The sequence below is a fragment of the Lontra canadensis genome, unplaced genomic scaffold, assembly GCF_010015895.1.
Source record: "Lontra canadensis isolate GAN:19392208 unplaced genomic scaffold, GSC_riverotter_1.0 scaffold31, whole genome shotgun sequence".
Classification (NCBI taxonomy): Eukaryota; Metazoa; Chordata; class Mammalia; order Carnivora; family Mustelidae; genus Lontra; species Lontra canadensis.
In genome coordinates, this window is record NW_022631025.1 from 233,000 (window position 1) to 251,553 (window position 18,554).

General features: G+C 60.1%; 1 protein-coding gene across 1 annotated transcript in view; it reads left to right on the forward strand.

The window, feature by feature from the left end:
* Nucleotides 1–12,183, forward strand: part of ROR2 (receptor tyrosine kinase like orphan receptor 2) — a 160,962-nt gene extending 148,779 nt beyond the window's left edge. Inside the window, exons 5-9 of the mRNA XM_032866404.1 lie at nucleotides 1,570–1,697; nucleotides 4,924–5,238; nucleotides 6,160–6,405; nucleotides 9,086–9,288; nucleotides 10,579–12,183. Coding sequence (XP_032722295.1) covers nucleotides 1,570–1,697; nucleotides 4,924–5,238; nucleotides 6,160–6,405; nucleotides 9,086–9,288; nucleotides 10,579–12,063 — 2,377 coding nt within the window. The 3' untranslated portion in view covers nucleotides 12,064–12,183. The remainder of the gene's footprint in view (nucleotides 1–1,569; nucleotides 1,698–4,923; nucleotides 5,239–6,159; nucleotides 6,406–9,085; nucleotides 9,289–10,578) is intronic.
* The last annotated feature ends 6,371 nt before the right edge of the window (nucleotides 12,184–18,554 follow it).

Sequence of the window (18,554 nt, forward strand, 5' to 3'; positions counted from 1 at the left end):
AGGGCCATGCTTCGGTGAGGCTCACCACCCAGCCCCTGTGTCTTGAAGTGTGGCCTGTGCCGTCTACTTCTCTGTTGTGTAATAAGAACATCTCCTTGTACAACTTATTTGAAGACCAGACTTTCGGGGATCTCCACTGTTTCCCTCCATTTCTCTCATGTGATGTGGGAACGCGGTTCCTGGACTGTCAACGCTTTCACGAGTCTTGCTTGCAGACAAGCGACGCTCGTGGGGTGCGCTGTGATGTTTCTGTGTGGCTCACGGGTAGGATGAGATGTTCGTGGCCAACGTTCTGCATGCGTTTGCTCAAAGACATGGATGTGTGCCCACCCATGTGTATGCTTCACGTTTATGATCCATCTGTCACGCTCCATGGCGCCACGCCCTTAACGATGCTGGATTTTTTTAAGTTAATAGATGTTATATTTTAGAGCCATTTGGGATTTCCAGAAGAATTGAACAGGAAGTCTGGAGAGTTTCACCGACACCCCCCCAGCATCCACACCTGCGGTTTCCCCCTTAGTGTGGCGCGTTGGTTAGAACGGACGAGCCAGTGCCAGTACTTACGATGAGCTGAAGTCTGTACCCGGGAGCTTTCACTCGGGCTGCCGTCCCTGCTGGGACTTTGGGCAGCAGACTCTTGGACAACAGGGGGAAGGGGACGCCGACCCCCATGTGGCTGGAAATCTGTGTGTAACTTCTGGCTCCCCCAGAACTTAACTCCTAGCACCTTACCAATCACTTAGTCAATTAACGTTTGTTTTGTGTGTCGTATGCGTTACGACTGAATTCTTGCAATAAAGTCATCTACAGAAAAGAAAATGTTATTAAGAAAATCATAAGGGACACAAAGTGCATTTACCGTACTCTGTTGTGTTCACCGTAAACACGTTGCCCATCAATGGACTCACGAGGTTCAAACCGGTGCTGCTCCAGCGTCAGATCTAGAAAGACGCGCACCCGCCGCCACAGTGTCATCCAGAGTCGGTTCCCGGCCCTGAAGTCCCTGTGCTTTGCCTGGTGGTCCTGTGCACCACCCCCTCCCCCAGCCCCCGGCCACCACTGACCTTCCCCCGTCTCCATAGTTCTGCCTTTTCCGGAAGGTCTGGCTGCTGGACTCCTACAGCACGTGGCCTCTCTGGATCGGTGTTTCACTTAGTCCCGTGCATGTGAGCTTTCTCCGTGTCTTTTCATGGCTCCTTTGTGTTTGGTGCTACAAGCTCTTCTATCTGGACGGGCCACGGTATCTTTGCCCATCACCTGCTGGAGGACAGCTTGGTTGCTTCCAAGTTTGGGCAGGTTTTCGGGTGGTCTGAAGTTTCCAGCTCATTTGTGTTGGTACCAAGGAGTGAGACGATGAGATCACAAGGGTGTTCCGTATGGTGACTAACGTTGCATAATGAAACATAATAATCATTGTTTAAAAAAGATCTAGTTGGGTGTATTACTTGATGTGTAACAAAAAATCAACCCAATGAAATTTAAAAATCTTAAAAAAAAAAAAAAAAGATGCTGGATTTGAAGAGAAAACCAAACAAGCCAGTGTGCTCATGGCTGTGTCTTCCCCAGAGACGACTACCACGAGGACGGCTTCTGCCAGCCATACCGGGGGATTGCGTGTGCACGCTTCATCGGGAACCGGACCATTTACGTGGACTCCCTCCAGATGCAGGGAGAGATTGAAAACCGCATCACAGGTAGGAGCCCTGCGTCGTTGTAGTCGGACCGTGAGCGCGCGCCGCCCGTCTCCACCCCCCTCGTGCGTTTATTTCCGATCTCGGACACGGAGTCCCTGTCCACGTGTCGTGCGACAGAGTCAGACAGCCCTGTTAGAAGCAGCGGGGACTGGCCCCAGGGTTTGCCCTCCAACATTCCCGTTTGTGCATTCCCACTAGCAAGCACACTTACTTGGGCCCACTGCGTGGCTCCAGAGTCCTGAGATGTCCCGTCTCACTGCGTCGCCAGGGCCTCCTGTCCCTGGGCTGTCCCCTCCTGTCCCCTGGCCACACCGCAGGGAGGCCGGCACCCACCGCACTTAATCACTGCACTTCTCTGTTCTGCGTTCCCCGACTCCTGTCCCCCATAGATCTGAGCTCAGTGAAGAGCTTCACGGGTCTGACTTCGGTGTTGGGGACAGGGGTTTGCAGTCTGTGGCGGCGCCCGGGGACGCTGCCTGGCCGCCTGCGACCAGCAATCAGGTCCCGTGGACAGTCAGTATTCGGGGACCTGCTTCACCGCGTGGGAAAGGGGGCGGCTCCCTTGGCAGGCAGTGGCCTGCTCTCTGTCTCTGCCGGCTTCCCGTTTCGGTCGGCCGGTCGTCCTCCACGCGCTGGCTTTTACGTGGTGATGTGAAGGTCATCTTGGGGGAAATGCTTTGAGAAGTAAGAAAATGAATTCAACCGAAGCCCCTCTCCGCTCTCCCCACAAACACACACACGTTTCCTCTCCAGCCTCCAGACGGCATCGACTTGTCCTTCCAAATCCGGGTCACCCCCCCTTCACTTTCACCTCAGCTGGAGGGTCTAGGGCGATGGCCGTGCAAGGATCCGCCTGGCCCGTGGTTCCCGAGCCCCTTGAGGACAGGGCCAGGTGTCCACGGAGAAGTAGGAGGACGGTGGTCATCCAAGAGGAGCCCGTTTGAGAATGTTGCTATTTTTGGAAAAGCTTTTCATGCTCTCTAAAGCAGAACTGCTCAAACCTTTTGGGCCACAACATTCAGTGGTTTACGTTAGGGTCTGTGTGGCCGTACCCGTGCCCCAGAGACGTGACACAGGTTCCAGGGAACAGAAATCACCCTCGACAGAAGCAGGGCTCTTGGATTTTTCTCGTCGCTTCTCTTTCATTAAGGGAAGAGTCCGTTATGGCCTTAGTAGGAGCCACGCGCTCAGACATCCTCCATCCTAACCGACCTGGGAAGCGCTAGCCGCGTACCTCAGACCGGGCGTCCCACTCACTGACGAACCCGGCTCCCAGGCATGAGACTGTCCCCGAGTCACATCTCCGGGAGTGGCTGGACACGCTGAGCACATCTGCTGTCCGAGCAGGCGGGCCGCACAGCAGCGTTTAGACGAAAGTCTAGAACAAGCATCTCTAGGTGTGTGGACGTGAGAGGAGGTGGAAGTTGACCTGGGCTGACGGGCTTGTGGTTCCGAGGCCGTTGGCTCTGCGGTGTCCTGCCTGGGGCAGGCTTGTCAGAACTCACTCCCAGGACTCTGGGAGCTTCCGGGGGAAAGAGTCCCAAGACACCTTCAAGGTGACGTGGGGAGTGGACGGAGGCGGGGACATGAGCTGCTGGACCTTCCGGGTACCTAGAGCCGGACGTTGAGAAGTGAGCCCACATGGGACGTGTCTGAGGGGGCAAGGGCAGAGCAGAGACCATCACAGGGTCACGCTCCGCTGGTGACTGTCCTGAGAGCAACGCCAGGTCTGTCTGGCTTCGACCGTCCTTCCGTGCCCGGGGTCCCCGCCACGCCACGCCCGCCCTCCTGATGGCCCCCAGCTCCGTCATGGGCCTGACCGGGCCTCACCCCGGGCTCCCGAGCCGTCTCCGAGAGACCCTGCCCGGGGACCTCCTGCCCCTCCCCCAGCGTCAGTCTTGGCCAGAAGGGACCGGAAGGAGCAGGGACCACGTGTTCCTCTCCCGAGCTCCCTCAGACGCTCTGTGTGGGCATCCGTCACTCAGGGTGTGGCCTCGACAGGTCACCGCACAGGACCAGACAGGACAAGGGACCCACCATCCGTGGTGGGTAACGGGTGGTGCCAGAGCTGGGCTCCCTCCGGCTCATCTGCCCTGGGCGGGGCCGGGCCGGTCAGCAGAGAGTGGGCGCCCGCAGCGCCGCCTGCTGGCCACACGGGGCTCCACAGCATGGGTCCCTGGCCTGTGTCCCGGGGATGAGCCCGGCCCGCCTGTTTTCTCGCCCGCGGCGCAGGGTGTGGGGCAGGACCTCTCTCTTCGGCCGCCGGGTCACATCCTCAGGAGCAGAGCCCTCGCAGGCCACAGTGGCTGGGCCTCGGGGCAGCAGGCACGCCAGCTGCGGCCTCCCTTTGAGCCCTGACGGGGCTGCTGCCTCCTGCCCTCCTGCCCCCGCACGTGTTCCCGCTCGGCCCGCAGTGCCACTGCGTGTTCTCTCCGGGTCACACGCCATGTTTGTTCCGTTCTGCTCCATCCCGTGTCCTGTCCTGCCTCGGAGGACAGACAGCCGACCGCGGCTCAGACCCTGGCTACACCTGCTTCTCTGCTTCCTGGATCCCAAAGCACCTCCCTCTGCCCCTCCCAACGCCCTCCGGCTATCTGGGGGCTCCCCCCCCCCCCCGCCTCTCCTGCTGCTGCTTGGTCGCAGCTCTGGTCTCCCGTGTGTCTGCCCTGCTGCCGTCCTCCTCGGGGCAACCTTCCACCCCTCCCTGCTGCAGCCTCCCCAGGCCGCCAGGTCGGCCACAGTCCCGCAGGACGCCGGGCTCCGTCCCTGCGCCCTGTCCGGTCTCTGCTTCAGACGTCACCCAGGCCCGTTGCTCTAGCTACCGCCCACTGCTTGCAGAGCCCAGTTCCTAGCAGGGCCTTGGGAAGTGGCTTTGGGTCTGACCCCTGAATCTTCCTGTGCTGGAAGAAGCCTCCAGCCGGGTGAGATCCTGGGCCCAGTTTCCCCTTCTCTCCTGTTCCGCGTTTGTAAGTGAAGCCCTGGGACTGAGACTTTCCGTGTTCCCAGCACATCCGGGCAGCTCCTGCTCTCGGGGGGCCTGCCTTGGAGGGAGCCGTTCTGGGTGTGCAGAGGACAGGGCAGAGGGTTGGGGGCCCTGCTGGGAGGGGAAGGGGGAACACGAGCGGGAGAGGGGTGCAGTGGGGCGTGGGGGCGGGGAGGCTCCGGCGGTGTTCAGGGGCCCGGGAGCAGGTGCCACCCAGCCTAACGACCGTCTCACGCCCTGCAGCGGCCTTCACCATGATCGGCACCTCCACGCACCTGTCAGACCAGTGCTCGCAGTTTGCCATCCCGTCCTTCTGCCACTTCGTGTTCCCGCTGTGCGACGCGCGCTCCCGGCTGCCCAAGCCCCGCGAGCTGTGCCGGGACGAGTGTGAGGTGCTGGAGAGCGACCTGTGTCGCCAGGAGTACACCATCGCGCGCTCCAACCCGCTCATCCTTATGCGGCTGCAGCTGCCCAAGTGCGAGGCGCTGCCCCTGCCCGAGAGCCCGGACGCCGCCAACTGCATGCGCATCGGTATCCCCGCGGAGAGGCTGGGCCGCTGTGAGTCCCGTGCATCCGGCCTGCCCGCGGCCGTGGCTGCTCCAGCCCTGGGGCCCCTCCGGCCCGCATGGGGCTTTCCGTGAGGGCTCTGGGGTCCTCCTGCGGTGGGCGCACGGCAGGTGTGCCCCTGCCGTCTTGGCACTGGCGAGAGTCACTACGTCATTGGGCTTCAGACTCCACTTCTGGGGGTTGAGGGGGGCGTCATGTCCGTGCCCGTTAGCAGCCTGAGCAGAGGCACGGCCGGCCACCAGACCGCCCCGCGACCCCTGAGGGGCTCTCTTCTCCAACTAGGTCAGGGTTGCTGCCCCTTGCAGGGGACGGAGCGGGGAAGAGCCCACCGTCGTCCCAGGCCCTGGACTCTGGCCACTATGTTGGTGAGGCTGGGGGTTCTCAGAGCCCCGCAGAGCTCCTTGGGGGGCAGTCAGAGCCCGATCTCTGGGCTCCCGGGGGCGTCCGGATCCAGGCGGCTCGCTCCTCACTCTGCGTGTGGTAATAGCCACAGAAGATGGAGCGTAGGTTAGTGAGTCCGTCTTCAGGAGGGCCTGAGAGCGGCGACGGAACTGAGGCAGCAGAATGGCTCCGAGAGGGCTCTGGGTCTCCGCCTCCCCGGGCGGCAAAGCGAGCGTGAGGTTGGGGTTGACGTCCTCCTGCAGCGGAGGTGCCTGGCGGGCCCCCAGGGGCTTCCACACTCATGGGGTGACTTCGGATGGGCCTTCCTTCCGCACTCGTGCCCCCGGACGCCCCCCACCCCATGCCCCGACTTACCTGGTGGGCCTGCGGCTTTAATGCTGCGGTTTGGTCTTCTGGAAGTTCCAGTTTGGGTACGTGCAGGCAAAGTGGTGGCGGTGGTCCTTTCTGGAAGGGCTGGGGAGGCAGCTGCCGCTCGCCAGCCGGGCGTCCTCACGCGTCTCTCTCCCACAGACCATCAGTGCTACAACGGCTCGGGCACGGATTACAGAGGCACGGCCAGCACCACCAAGTCGGGCCACCAGTGCCAGCCCTGGGCCCTGCAGCTCCCCCACAGCCACCAGCTGAGCAGCGCAGACTTCCCCGAGCTCGGAGGGGGGCACGCCTACTGCCGCAACCCCGGGGGGCAGATGGAGGGCCCCTGGTGCTTTACGCAGAATAAACACGTGCGCGTGGAACTGTGTGACGTTCCCCCTTGTAGTATGTATTCTCTCTCTCTCTCTTCTTTTTTAAAGCGTTAACTGTTGAGGGAACCTGGGGATGGCTTGGGGTCCCAGGGCGCCTCCCCCATGCGCCGCCCTGATGACCAGCTTTAAATAAACCCGTTGCCGGTTCTGGAAGCAGTACCTGGTCGTTATGGGACATTTTAAATTAGAGAAAGTTCTGGAGTCGTGTGCCCCTCAGCCCAGATTCCACCATGCGGGGGAGATGGCTCATTAGGTCTGGGGGCCCCTCGCCAGCCTTCTCCTTGCGGGTGGCCCTGGGATGGTCGGTTTGGTGCCTGGTTTCTCCATCGATGTCATCACGTGCTGTTTCCCAGTATTGGTGGACGGGCTTCCTGCTGCGGCCACAGCCCTCGGCCTGGCACTGGCCCCGGGGACACGGCGCCTCCCGCTGCCCCGGCTCACACAGGAGGAGCGAGGAACACCAGAACTTCGGTCTCGTGACCGGTCTCCCTGCCACGTCCTCGTTAAAGTACGAACGGGACAAGAGAGCCGTTGAGGGTCGCACACTTCACAGGCCTCCCTATTTCTGTCTCGAGGCCATTTACGTTTCGCCGGCTCCCACCAGCCTGGGTCCCCGGGAGAAGGTTGGCCACCTTCTGAGTCTTACGTTCTGGTTCCTGGAGGCAGTGAGTTGCTGGGACATTACCGAGAAGTGACGGATGAGGAGAGAGGAAGGGTGAAGCAAAGCCGGGCTTGCCGTCCCCTCGCCAGCCTCCTCCTGGCGGCCCCCGGCCCAGTGCACCTCCCCATACGGATGCTGGCTGTGGAAACTGGCATCGCTTCCCTCCTGGGAGTAGAATGGGCCAGTTCCAAATTTGCCACTCCTCTTAACTCAGCACAGGTCGTGCCACGGATCTTCGAGAACGTGCGTCCGCTGCAGGACTAACTTTTAAGAATGAGAATGTTGACAGTATCTTGAAGCTGTTTCGTGGTTTGCTACGGTTTCTAGAAAAAATTTCCTGCAAGGAAGGAAGGATGTCCATGATGACCTCCTGGGGAAAGAAAGAAGGAAAGAAAGAAAGAAGCTGTAGGATGATAGCTGGTTTCTCCTGCTTGCTTTTTCTCCCCCGACCCCCTTCTCTGTCTTTCTTTGTGAAGGAAAGACGTGCGCGTGTGCATGCGTGTGTCCGTGTGTGTGAGCACACACGGGCACCTCCATGTTATGCGTGAAGTTTTGGAGTGATACACGCCAAACTTTTTGCAGAGATTTCCTGTGGCCTGAAGAAATGTTAAAACAGAATATGTTTTCACAATGAGCCGGTATTACCTTTGTAATTAAAATTAATCAAAACACTAAAAATATGTATGCTGTTCGATCTGGCCGATCTAGGTACATTGGATATTGCAAAAAACTTTGCATTCTGAGGGTAGAAATGCAAAGCATACGTACTGTAGGATGGCTTTTAGCAGCTAAGTGAGAAGCAGGCTCATTGCTTCCCAGCAGGGTTCGGGTGATGCCCGAGGAACCCCTGTACGGGGGATGGTGTGTGGCCCCCGCCCGATGCCTGGAGCTGTCTGGTCCTTGTGGAACCGTGTCTCAGATGCGGTGTTCTGCGATAAAACCAGTGGCCAGGGAATAGGGAGGATACGACTGCCTTTAAAAAGAACTCGATATAAAATTCTCTCTTAACTCTGCGACACTGCTGCTTCTGCGTGTCGGGACAGCTGAATGCCGTGTGCTCCTGCTCACCTTAAACGGGACGTAGGAAATTGGGCAAACGCCCCCATTAACGTGGGTACAGTCTTTGGCCTGTGGGCTGCAAGGACGCAGCCTGTCCTGTGGTACTGTGGTTAGCAAGCGTGTCTGCTGGTGATTTTGAAAAGATAACGATAAAGTAAAGGGTCGCACAGATGCTTGGAGGGCGCTCCCAGCTCCGACCTGGGACGGGCTGGCGGGTCCTGGAATCTCCACAGAGAGGTGACCCAGAGCCTCCGCCAGCCCTGGAGCTTCTGGAACATCTGCCTCGAGGGTGGGGCCGGGGGAGTTCTGGGGTTTGATTTGGTTCTCTCTGCAGCGGGTGCGGGATGGGGGGTGGCGTGGGGCTGATGGGACGGACAGACAGAGTGGGTTTGTGACAGCACTGCAGCCCAGCGCGCCCCCTCGTGCCTGTCTGGAATCCCGTAGAGGGAGACAGAGCATCATGTCTCGCTCTGAAACCCTTGGAGCTAACCGGAAGCCTCGCCGGACCTTTGACCGCCGCGTTTCCCAGCACGCTTGGGGCCCTGCGGTGTCCTGCCTTGGGTCAGGCTCACTGGCGTCCGGTGCTCTTTCAAATGAAATGCACTTTGGATTAGTATCTTCAATGATATGTGTTCATTACACACAAAATGTGGAAAATCCTAAAATGCCGCAGGCGGGGTCATTTCTCATCCCAGGACCTTGCTTGTTACTACTGCAAGAGCCCTAGCATTCACGGGTTTTCTGAGCCGTGTACTCCCGCTTGAGTCCTTGGGGGCAGCTTTGGATAGCGTCTCCCAAGCGTGCAGGGGTACGTTACCCATTCTTGGGCTTGGCGTGTCCCTTCGCCTCCGTGCAACTCATGGCACTGTCCCCTTGTGCTTGAATCTTGCAGCTGGGGTGGGAGTGGGCTGGCGGGAACTCGGAGTTGGGCAGGGGATGGTTTCTAAGAACCCGTGACCCCGGCTGTTTGCAGGTCCCCAGGACAGCAGCAGGATGGGGATTTTGTACATCCTGGTCCCGAGCATCGCCATTCCTTTGGTCATCGCGTGCCTCTTCTTCCTGGTCTGCGTGTGCCGGAATAAGCAGAAGGCTTCCGCGTCTACACCACAGCGGCGGCAGCTGATGGCCTCGCCCAGCCAGGACGTGGAGATGCCTCTCATCACCCAGCACAAGCAGGTCTCCTCCGCCTCCTGGCCCTGCCTCTGCCTGGAGATGGCTTGCCCCCGACGTTTGGGTTCTTGGCTTACTCGATACACGACCCACCACCATGCTGAATTGCCCTGTATTTCCCCGCATCTCCTCTAAGACATGTCGGGACATTTGTGTCCTTAGGAAGGAAGTGGTAGGCGTGTTGGAATCCTGCCATCCCGGAGTCTAGGCTTCTCCCTCCGCTCAGACGGGTGCATTAGCCAGAAGGTGCCGTCCTGCATCTGTCAGCAGGGCTGCCGCTCTCCCCACAGGAGAACCAAGGGGAAAGGGCTTTGACCGGTCCACCTCATGGGGGCCCGGCTGGCTCTGACAAGGGACAGGGGCCTGTTTTCTGGTCCGTTTGGAGTTGGGTTGGTTTTGTTTTGCTTTGATTTTCGGGGAAGGGTGGAACTGCACATTTAGAGCGGAGGTAGGACACCCCCGTGCCCCTGCCCTGAGAGCTCTTAGGACAGCGATACCACCCCGAGATACAGCACAGGGGAGAATCTGTCCCGGCCTGCCTGGGCCTCCACGTTACTTATACGCTTTGGGGGTCGTCACTGCCGTCCGGTCTCTGAAGGGGATCGTCAAAGCGGTCGGGGGAGCGTGCACTGGGCTCGGAAGCCAGCAGTCACTGTGTGTTTGCTGGGGCTGGAGGGGTGGGGGGTGAGGAGACGCAGGTCAGCCCCCCAGCCCTGCTCGTGGGGCTTCTGTCATAACTTACCTAACCAAGAAGAAGCAGGGAGAGGGGCCCACGGAGGGACGGCTGGAAAACAGCTGGCCCGGACTCCAAGAGTGACAGAAATCGTGGGAAGCACACGGCAGGGTTCCAGGGAGACAGTCCGGGTGTCGCTGTGACGAGCAGTGGGGCCTGGGCCTCGGTGGCCGCCACGCATCAGGGAGCTGTGGGAGGGGCCCCCGATGGGGGACGCAGCTGGGAGAGTCCCTTGGTGCCTCTGGGACGGTGGCGCCCAGCTTGGCTGTGTGCGTGCGCGTGCGTGTGTGAGTGTGGTGTGAGCAGGTGTGCACCCGCCCTGCAGTGGGGTCTCTGGAGTTTGGGGGAGGGCAGACTTTGCAGCCTCGCTGGGACCCGTTGACGTGTTTCCGGCAGCTTCACGGTGCCGAGCGTGTTGAAGAGCAGAGAGTGGGTGTGGGTCAGGCGGGGCCTGGAGCGGGCAGGACTGGGGTCCTCTGCTGGGCTCCCCCCGCCCCAGCTGCCCGGCTTGTCCTTCCTGTTGTGGGAACAGAAGTGGTTCACGGGGCTTTTCTTGTTGGCAGGCCAAGCTCAAGGAGATCAGCTTGTCGTCGGTGAGGTTCATGGAGGAGCTCGGGGAGGACCGGTTTGGGAAGGTCTACAAGGGCCACCTGTTCGGCCCGGCCCCGGGGGAGCAGAGCCAGGCCGTGGCCATCAAGACGCTGAAGGACAAGGCGGAGGGCCCGCTGCGGGAGGAGTTCCGGCACGAGGCCATGCTGCGGGCCCGGCTGCAGCACGCCAACATCGTCTGCCTGCTGGGGGTGGTGACCAAGGACCAGCCCCTCAGCATGGTGTTCAGCTACTGCTCGCACGGGGACCTGCACGAGTTCCTGGTCACGCGCTCGCCGCACTCGGACGTGGGCAGCACGGACGACGACCGCACGGTGAGGTCCGCCCTGGAGCCCCCCGACTTCGTGCACGTCGTGGCGCAGATCGCCTCGGGCATGGAGTACCTGTCCAGCCGCCACGTGGTGCACAAGGACCTGGCCACCCGCAACGTCCTCGTGTATGACAAGCTGAGCGTGAAGGTCTCGGACCTGGGGCTATTCCGCGAGGTGTACTCGGCTGACTACTGCCGGCTGGCAGGCGGCGCACTGCTGCCCGTGCGCTGGATGTCCCCCGAGGCCCTCACGCACGGCAAGTTCTCCGTGGACTCGGACATCTGGTCCTACGGCGTGCTGCTGTGGGAGGTCTTCAGCCACGGCCTGCAGCCCTACTGCGGCCACTCCAACCAGGACGTGGTGGACATGGTGCGCGGCCGGCAGGTGCTGCCTTGCCCCGACGACTGCCCGGCCTGGGTGTACGCCCTGATGGTCGAGTGCTGGCACGAGGCCCCCAGCCGGCGGCCCCGCTTCAAGGACATCCACAGCAGGCTCCGCGCCTGGGGCAGCCTGTCCGCCTACAACAGCTCGGCACAGACCTCGGGGGCCAGCAACGCCACGCAGACCAGCTCCCTGAGCACCAGCCCCGTCAGCAACGTCAGCAACGCCCGCTACGGGGGCCCCAAGCAGAAGGCCCAGGCCTTCCCGCAGCCGCCGTTCATGCCCATGAAAGGCCAGATCAGGCCCATGGTGCCCCCTCCCCAGCTCTACATCCCTGTCAACGGTTACCAGCCCGTGCCGGCCTACGGGGCCTACCTGCCCAACTTCTACCCGGTCCAGATCCCCGTGCCGATGGCGCCGCCGCATGTGCCCGCTCCGGTGGCCCCGAAGCCCGGCTCCCACCACAGTGGCAGCGGCTCCACCAGCACGGGCTACGTGACCACGGCGCCCTCCAACACGTCCATGGCGGACAGGGCGGCCCTGCTCGCGGAGGCCGCGGAGGACACGCCGAATGTCCCCGGAGACGCGGCCCAGACCCCCGGGCAGGAAGGGGAGGGGGAGGAGGACGGCTCCGTCCCCGAGACCGAGCTGCTGGGGGACAATGACACTCTGCAGGTGGACGAGGCCGAGGTCCCCCTGGGCAGCCTGAGGGGCACGGGGCCACTGGGCACCCCGGGGGAGGCTTGAGCCCCAGGCGCGGGGTAGGGGGCGCCGGTTTGCCGTCTCTCGGCGCAACCTCTGCTCCCCCGCCGTCCTCTTGTGCACAGAGCGGCCGCTCCCGCCCCCAGCGGCCAGAGGGTCTTTGAGCTGGGGACACTTGACCGGGCGGGGGTAGTGGTCTGGTGGGACACACGGTGACACCTACGCGGCCGGCAGTCCCTAAGGGAGACGGGCAGGGAGGCCGGCCTGTGCCGTGTGGGAAAGTAGCCACCGTCTTCCCTCCCTCGTGCGTGTGCACTGGAGATGGTGCCCTTTGGGGCTTCCGGGCAGCTGGCCTGTTCCTCCCGCCGCCCCCACCGGTGACTGTCTCCCACCACCGTCGCTGCCCAGGACTGGCGGGACTGGGTGGCTGCCCCCCGCCAGGGTCCCAAGAGCACGGGGCTTCTGAGGCGGGGGCTCTCTGTGCCTCCAAGAAAATGTGCCTTAAAAAGAAAAAAGCCGGTGCGGTTTTGTACTTTGGGGAAATGGTTGTGGTCACCCTGCATGTGTATCCGGCCCCTTGTCTGGAGTCGGGGGAGGTGTGCTGGGGTTTGGAGTGTTAGGGGCACTGCCGTACGGAGCACAGCAGAGAATTCTGTTTCGTAGACGCGTGTACAGACCTGAAGTGTAATTTATACGGTTGCGTCCGCCGTTTTCACTGAAGTACTGTGAGCTCAGTAATTTAGGTGCTGATGTGACCCACTCTGGGACGCCTCCCGACTGTATTTTGTCTGCCTGTGTTTGTCCCCAATGCAGGCGAGGTCCGTTCATTTCAGGCGGGAGAGAAGGCTCACAGGCCGCACGCCCGTACACCCCACTTGTAACCCCCATACCTGGTGTATCCAATAAAGTGAAACACGACTTCCAGCCGGCTCTGCGCGGGGGGAGGGCGTCCGGCAGCCGGAGTTCCTCAAGATGGCAGGGGACGGCGAGGGGACGGCGCGGGCTGAGGGCTGGCCCTGGGGCGAGCTCGCTGGGAATTTGCATCAGGTGCGCGGGCAGCGGGACCCATGTCCGCTCTGCTCCCAGGCAGGTGGGGGGGGGCTGGGGGGTGCCAGTGTCCACAGCCCTGGGCGAGCCACCCAAGCCCAGAACGGACGATCCTGACCTTGTAGGACCTCAGGTCGTGCAGAACCTCAGGCTCGGGGCTGCCCCATGTCTGGTCTTTACTCCCCAGATGTGCTTCTCCAAAATAGCCGTGACCAGGAACCTCGCAAAAGGTTTGTCTTTAAAATTCCTTTCCCTGTGAGCAGTGACGGTTTTCCCCTCACGTTCGCTGGACACAACCAGGCAGGCGTGAGGCCGCTCACCCGCGCGTGCAGGACACAGGACACAGAAAACTGAGGCATTTGCTGGAGGAAGGCAGTCTTACCCCACAAGGTTAGCTGTGCAGGGGCGCGGGGTCCTTCGGGGGAGCCGGGAGCCCCTCGGAGGGCAGCAGAGCTGGGCGTGCGTCCCGCCTCTCTCGACCGTCCTGGGGTCTCCAAGCCGCAGACCAGGCTGCAATTCTGACGAAGGTCACTAGAGGCCACTAGAAAACAAGCTAATTAGTCCACGGAGCTAGTCTCTGTCTACAAATAATTGTAGTTTGCCCCCAGGGTCAAAGGGGGGGGCACCGGCATCTCTTCGGTGCGCCCATTTAGGTGGGGGGGGCATACACAGAAATACCAGGCAGTGGAGGCGCCTCTCCAAGCCCAGGCCGGCTCCCTCCTGCAGGGGTGGGTTACGAGAGGTGAGGTCCCCGGGGCGGGGGTTTTCTCCCTCTCCCGGCTGCCACCCCAGGGTTGTGGCACTTCCTGGGCTCTGCTGGGCTGAGCCACAGGGGCGCTCTGCAGAGGGCAGAGCGAAGGTGAGGCTGTTTCCCCTGAGACGCCCACCGTGACCCTCCATTACGGATTTGACGACCTCTTTCCAGTCGCGTGTCCGGACAGACGGCAGCTGGGACCCGGAATGGATGTCACACCGCCCCTTTGCTCAGCCTTTGCTCAGGAGTCACGTAAGGCCCTGTTCCAGCAACCAGCCAGCAAATTGAGAGAAAGAACCGCGCAGGTTCAGGAAAATATCAAGAATCTTCCTAAAACCCCTCTCCCCGGTTCTCGAACTCAAGGTAGCTGCTGTGCACCCCACCCCGTCCCCACAACCCTCCCAGAGCTCAATCGCTCTCTCTCCCTCCCTCACACACACCCTAAGGAGTCCTTTGCTCATTGACTGCTTTGCTTCCTAATAACCCTCACGGCAAATCTCTGATAAGTGAAATTCTCTGCTTCTAGATTTTTTCTCTTTTAGTACTAAGTTATTGTGAATGCAATTGTAGCGTTACCGTGAACATCCTTGTGCCCGAAACCATGACCTACGCCATGCCTGGCACAGAGAACACCAGAGACGGGGCTGCCCGTGCCTCCCCCACACGCCCCTCCCCCTTCCCCCGTGTTCTTTTTTTGACACCACAGACCTGTCTGTCCTGATGCCCTCGTGCTTCCTTCTAACCCATCAGTTGTCTCCTCGAAGTATCTGTGCCCACAGATGGACGCGGGGGAGCAAAGTTGCACATTTCACCGGGAACTCCTCCCTCTGTCCCAGACCGGGGCAGGAAGCCGCCATCACACAAGGCTCCGTGGCCACAGATCTTGGTCAGGTCGGCCTGAATTCCGGTGCACGAGCAGTTTTAAAAACCAGGATAAATGCCATGAAATGAAAGTATTGGGATTGTCAAGATGAGCTCTCCAGGCCACAGAAGAATGTCCGTACTAGCCCCGTCCTGATGCAGAAGTAGACGCCAGTATTGTGCGGGATGAAGGGCTCACGGCGTGTGCCGGGCTTCCTTCAGAAGTTGACCCGCAGTGACTCGTGTCGCTGGAGGACTGGGGTCCCCCCGCCCAGACACGGCCAGAAGGGTCCATCCTCGGCACACCCAGCCCTCCCCCGAGGAAGGTGAAGCGAGTTGCCTCTGGTCAAAAAGATGGGTTAAAAACACAGAAAAACAGAAGAGGTCACTGTGGGTGTTAAACATGGCGGGACCTAAAGTCAGAAGTACTCGGAGATGATGCGGGGCTCCCTGAGAAGTCAGAGAAGCCACGGCTGTTCACACTCCAGGCAGGGCAGGTAAATACACCAGCAACAGCTCCCTTAGCGGGGTGTCACGGCATCTTCTAGAATCCGAGAGAGTGAGTTGGAAACACGTGAGCAAACGCGGGAGCGTATGAGTAGCGCCATCCCCGGCCTAAGCCAGGGGACTGAGAATTCCGTTCCCTGTGGGCACGTTTCTCAGGGACATTTCCACATCATCGATCATGTCCTAGACAACAAAGTCAACCGGAATAAAATCCCGGAAGTAGAGACGTCACCGGCCCTGCCCTCTGACCATAATCTGGGAAACCGACGACAGCCCTCGTCTTGTGGGGAGGGATGATGGAGAAGTGCCTCCCTTCGTTTCTCGCCCCGTGAGATCCGTCCCACTGCGCACGGAGAGCCACGTGCCCTGCGTGTGAGCTGCCAGCAGCAGGTGGCTTCCCCCACCGGTCCCACCGTGTCCCCAGCGAAGAAGGAATGAAGTTTAGAAACAACCGTACGCCCAGGGAGCTCGGGGGTTTTCTTTCTCCCTCACGTCCGAAGAAGTTTGTAACTGTTGGCCCCAATGAACTTTTTTTTTTTTTTAAGTGATTGCAAGATCCTGTCACTGGATTTTATTTATTTATTTTCAGAGAGAGAGAGTGAGAACACGAGCGGGGAGGAGAGGGAGAAGCAGCCTCCGATGCGGGACTCGATCCCAGGACCCTGGAATCATGACCGGAGCTGAAGGCAGAGGCTTAACGACGGAGCCACCCAGGCGCTCCAAGACCTTGTCACTGGACACAGCAGTGGTGGCACTGCAGTCCTCTTGCTTCCCTTTTGACACAGTCCGTGTCCCGGGGACACTTGAGAGGAGGGGAAGCTCCTCTCCACCTCTACGGCGGGAAAGATGGGGAAATCAGCGGAAGGGTGACCCACCGTGACTACGGGTCCGAGTCCAAGGAGATGGGGGTCCCGGGAGCTGCACGTTCCCTTGCACAAACACCGAGATCCCAAGGAGGGATGACCCTGGAGTCAGGCATGGATCAAGGAGACAGGTTTCTCTGACTCTGCTGTCAAGCAGTGGCATCCCTCTCCCTCTCTCTCTCTCAGTCTCTCTCTCTTTCTCTCAATCTCTCTCTCTCTCTCGGTAACAAATTTCCTGGCATCGTTTTCGTGTTGGACATTTTATGAGGTGCTCGGTGCAGAGCCACTTGGATGAAACTGCGCAGGGGACACCGTGTGCCACTGCACTGTCCTGGAGGAGCTCAGTCGCAGCTGGGTGAAGTCAGACCTTCCTTTCTGACGATCTATTGTTTCTTCTCTTTCCTTTCCCCGCTAGGCTCGAATCAGGCCAAAGATTCCATTCCTCGCCACGTTTTCTAGGAGGCCAGTGGCACGGGGTGGGGCGCGGACACAGAAGGGCAACACGGCGTGAGCCCTGCAGAGAAGTTGCCATGGTCACCTTCTCTAACTGCATTCTCAGCGGAACCCCAGCTCACAGCAGGGGAAACTGAGGCCCAGGGGATGGCACGTGCATGGCGACGGGATCAGGAGGGCTCTGCGGCCAGGCCAGGGTTCCCACTTGGAGACACTCCAGTGCCTGCACCTGCCATAGGCCCTTCCCACCAGGAGGTGCAGCTGTGGCCCGGGATGGTGGCCGTGGGAAGGCTAGGACAGGGCCTCGAAGCCCCGTGCGTGGTGTGTGGGGCTGGGGAACTCCTCCTGGGGTAGAACCTGAGGGCTTGGGGGGTCACTCCTTCTGGGAGCGGGGCATGGAGACACGGGGGGTATAGGCTGTCCTCCTGGGGATGACTGGCCCCGATCCGATTTGCCCCAGGGCCACTATACACAGTCCGGGACAGTTCCTCCTACAGGACGGGTCCGCGCACAGGTTGGAGGGGGCCCAGGGCTGAAGGGACCTCCTGGGGGCTCAGGGACAGATCACTGTGACCCAAGCGTCAGGGTCTGCACAGGGCGGTTCCCCAGAGAAGGAGCCCTCCCGAGGTCCCCGGCCACGGAGATTCTGGTCCATTTATTTTCTCTCCCTCAATTCCTTAATGTTAGTTGAGCTCGAAACCCGTACCCTCCCCAAGATGGAATTTTATCATTTTGTCACAAAGTGGGGAAGCTTATTTTCTACTTTTTAAACGCGAAGCCGAAAGCTTACGGTGTTAACATGATGTGTATCACATGCGACTGGTTTTATTACTGTTCTTTATAATTTTATATTCTTACGCTCCAAGCAATAGAGCTGAACATCCCGGAGTGGGAGAGACTGGTCTTTTAGGAAGTTGACTCTAGAAGACAGAACTAGCAAACCACAGTGTGACGCAGGGGGAAACCCGTGAGAAAGACTTCAACGGCCCACTAGAAGCTTGCTGAAAAATCTCAGATAAAATGCTCCCAGATATAAAAAAACTGGGTACTTTGATACCTATCTTCTGCCCATTAATTTTTTTTTAAATACTCATGTTTAAATCCAGTTTTCAGAGTTTAACTTCCCCAGTTTTGAAACTGGCAGGAGTACCCCTGGTCAAAGAGCCTGTTAATCCTGTAGGTTCTGTTTCCAGCGAGGAGTGGAGGCGAGGGATGGAAGGTCGAGGGGCCCTTGGGCTGCCTGTCGGGCGCCCAGAGCGCGGCTGGAGGAAGCGCAGGAGGGTGGGAGGGTCCCTGAGGGCTCTCCGCACTCTGGACCAGGCTGGGGGCCAGACACGCTCCTGCCCCTGGGGTCAGCGAGCCGGCACCACCTCCGTTCCCCAGAGAGAACTGAGACAGAGCCTGGTCCGTGAGGTCCCCTGGCGGGTTCCGGACAGACCGTGACACTCTCTTGTGACCCAATTGCTGTGGAAAACTATTTGGCAGGTTTTTTTATTAAAGATTTTATGTATTTATTTGACAGGGAGCAGAAGCAGGGGGAGCAGCAGAGGGAGAGGGAGAAGCAGGCTCCCCGCCGAGTAGGGAGCCCGACGCAGGACTCGGCCCTGGGACCCTGGGGTCATGATGTGAGCCGAAGGCAGACGCTTCACCGACTGAGTCCCCCAGGCGCCCGATGGTGTTTTATAAAGTTTAGTACACACCCGCTGCACAGTCCCGAAGGTCTGCCCCCGGCGTCTGCCCGGGAGACGGGAGAAGATTCCTCACCCCGCAGTGGTGCAGGAGTGTGCGTGGAGGCTTTCGTCCTCGCGTCCCAGCAGGGGGACCTCCCAGTGCCCGCCAGCAGGCGAATGGTAAACCAACGGCAGCCCCCCATGCAGGGAATTGTGCTTGCAGTAAAAATCTCTCTCACACACACACACGCACACGTGCACACACGCACGCACGCACACGCGCACATGGGTCTCCAGAACACGCAAAGCAGAGGAGACCAAATGGAAACGGTGCATACGGTCGGGCTCTTGTGATGTCCTGGGACAGGAAATCGTCATCTG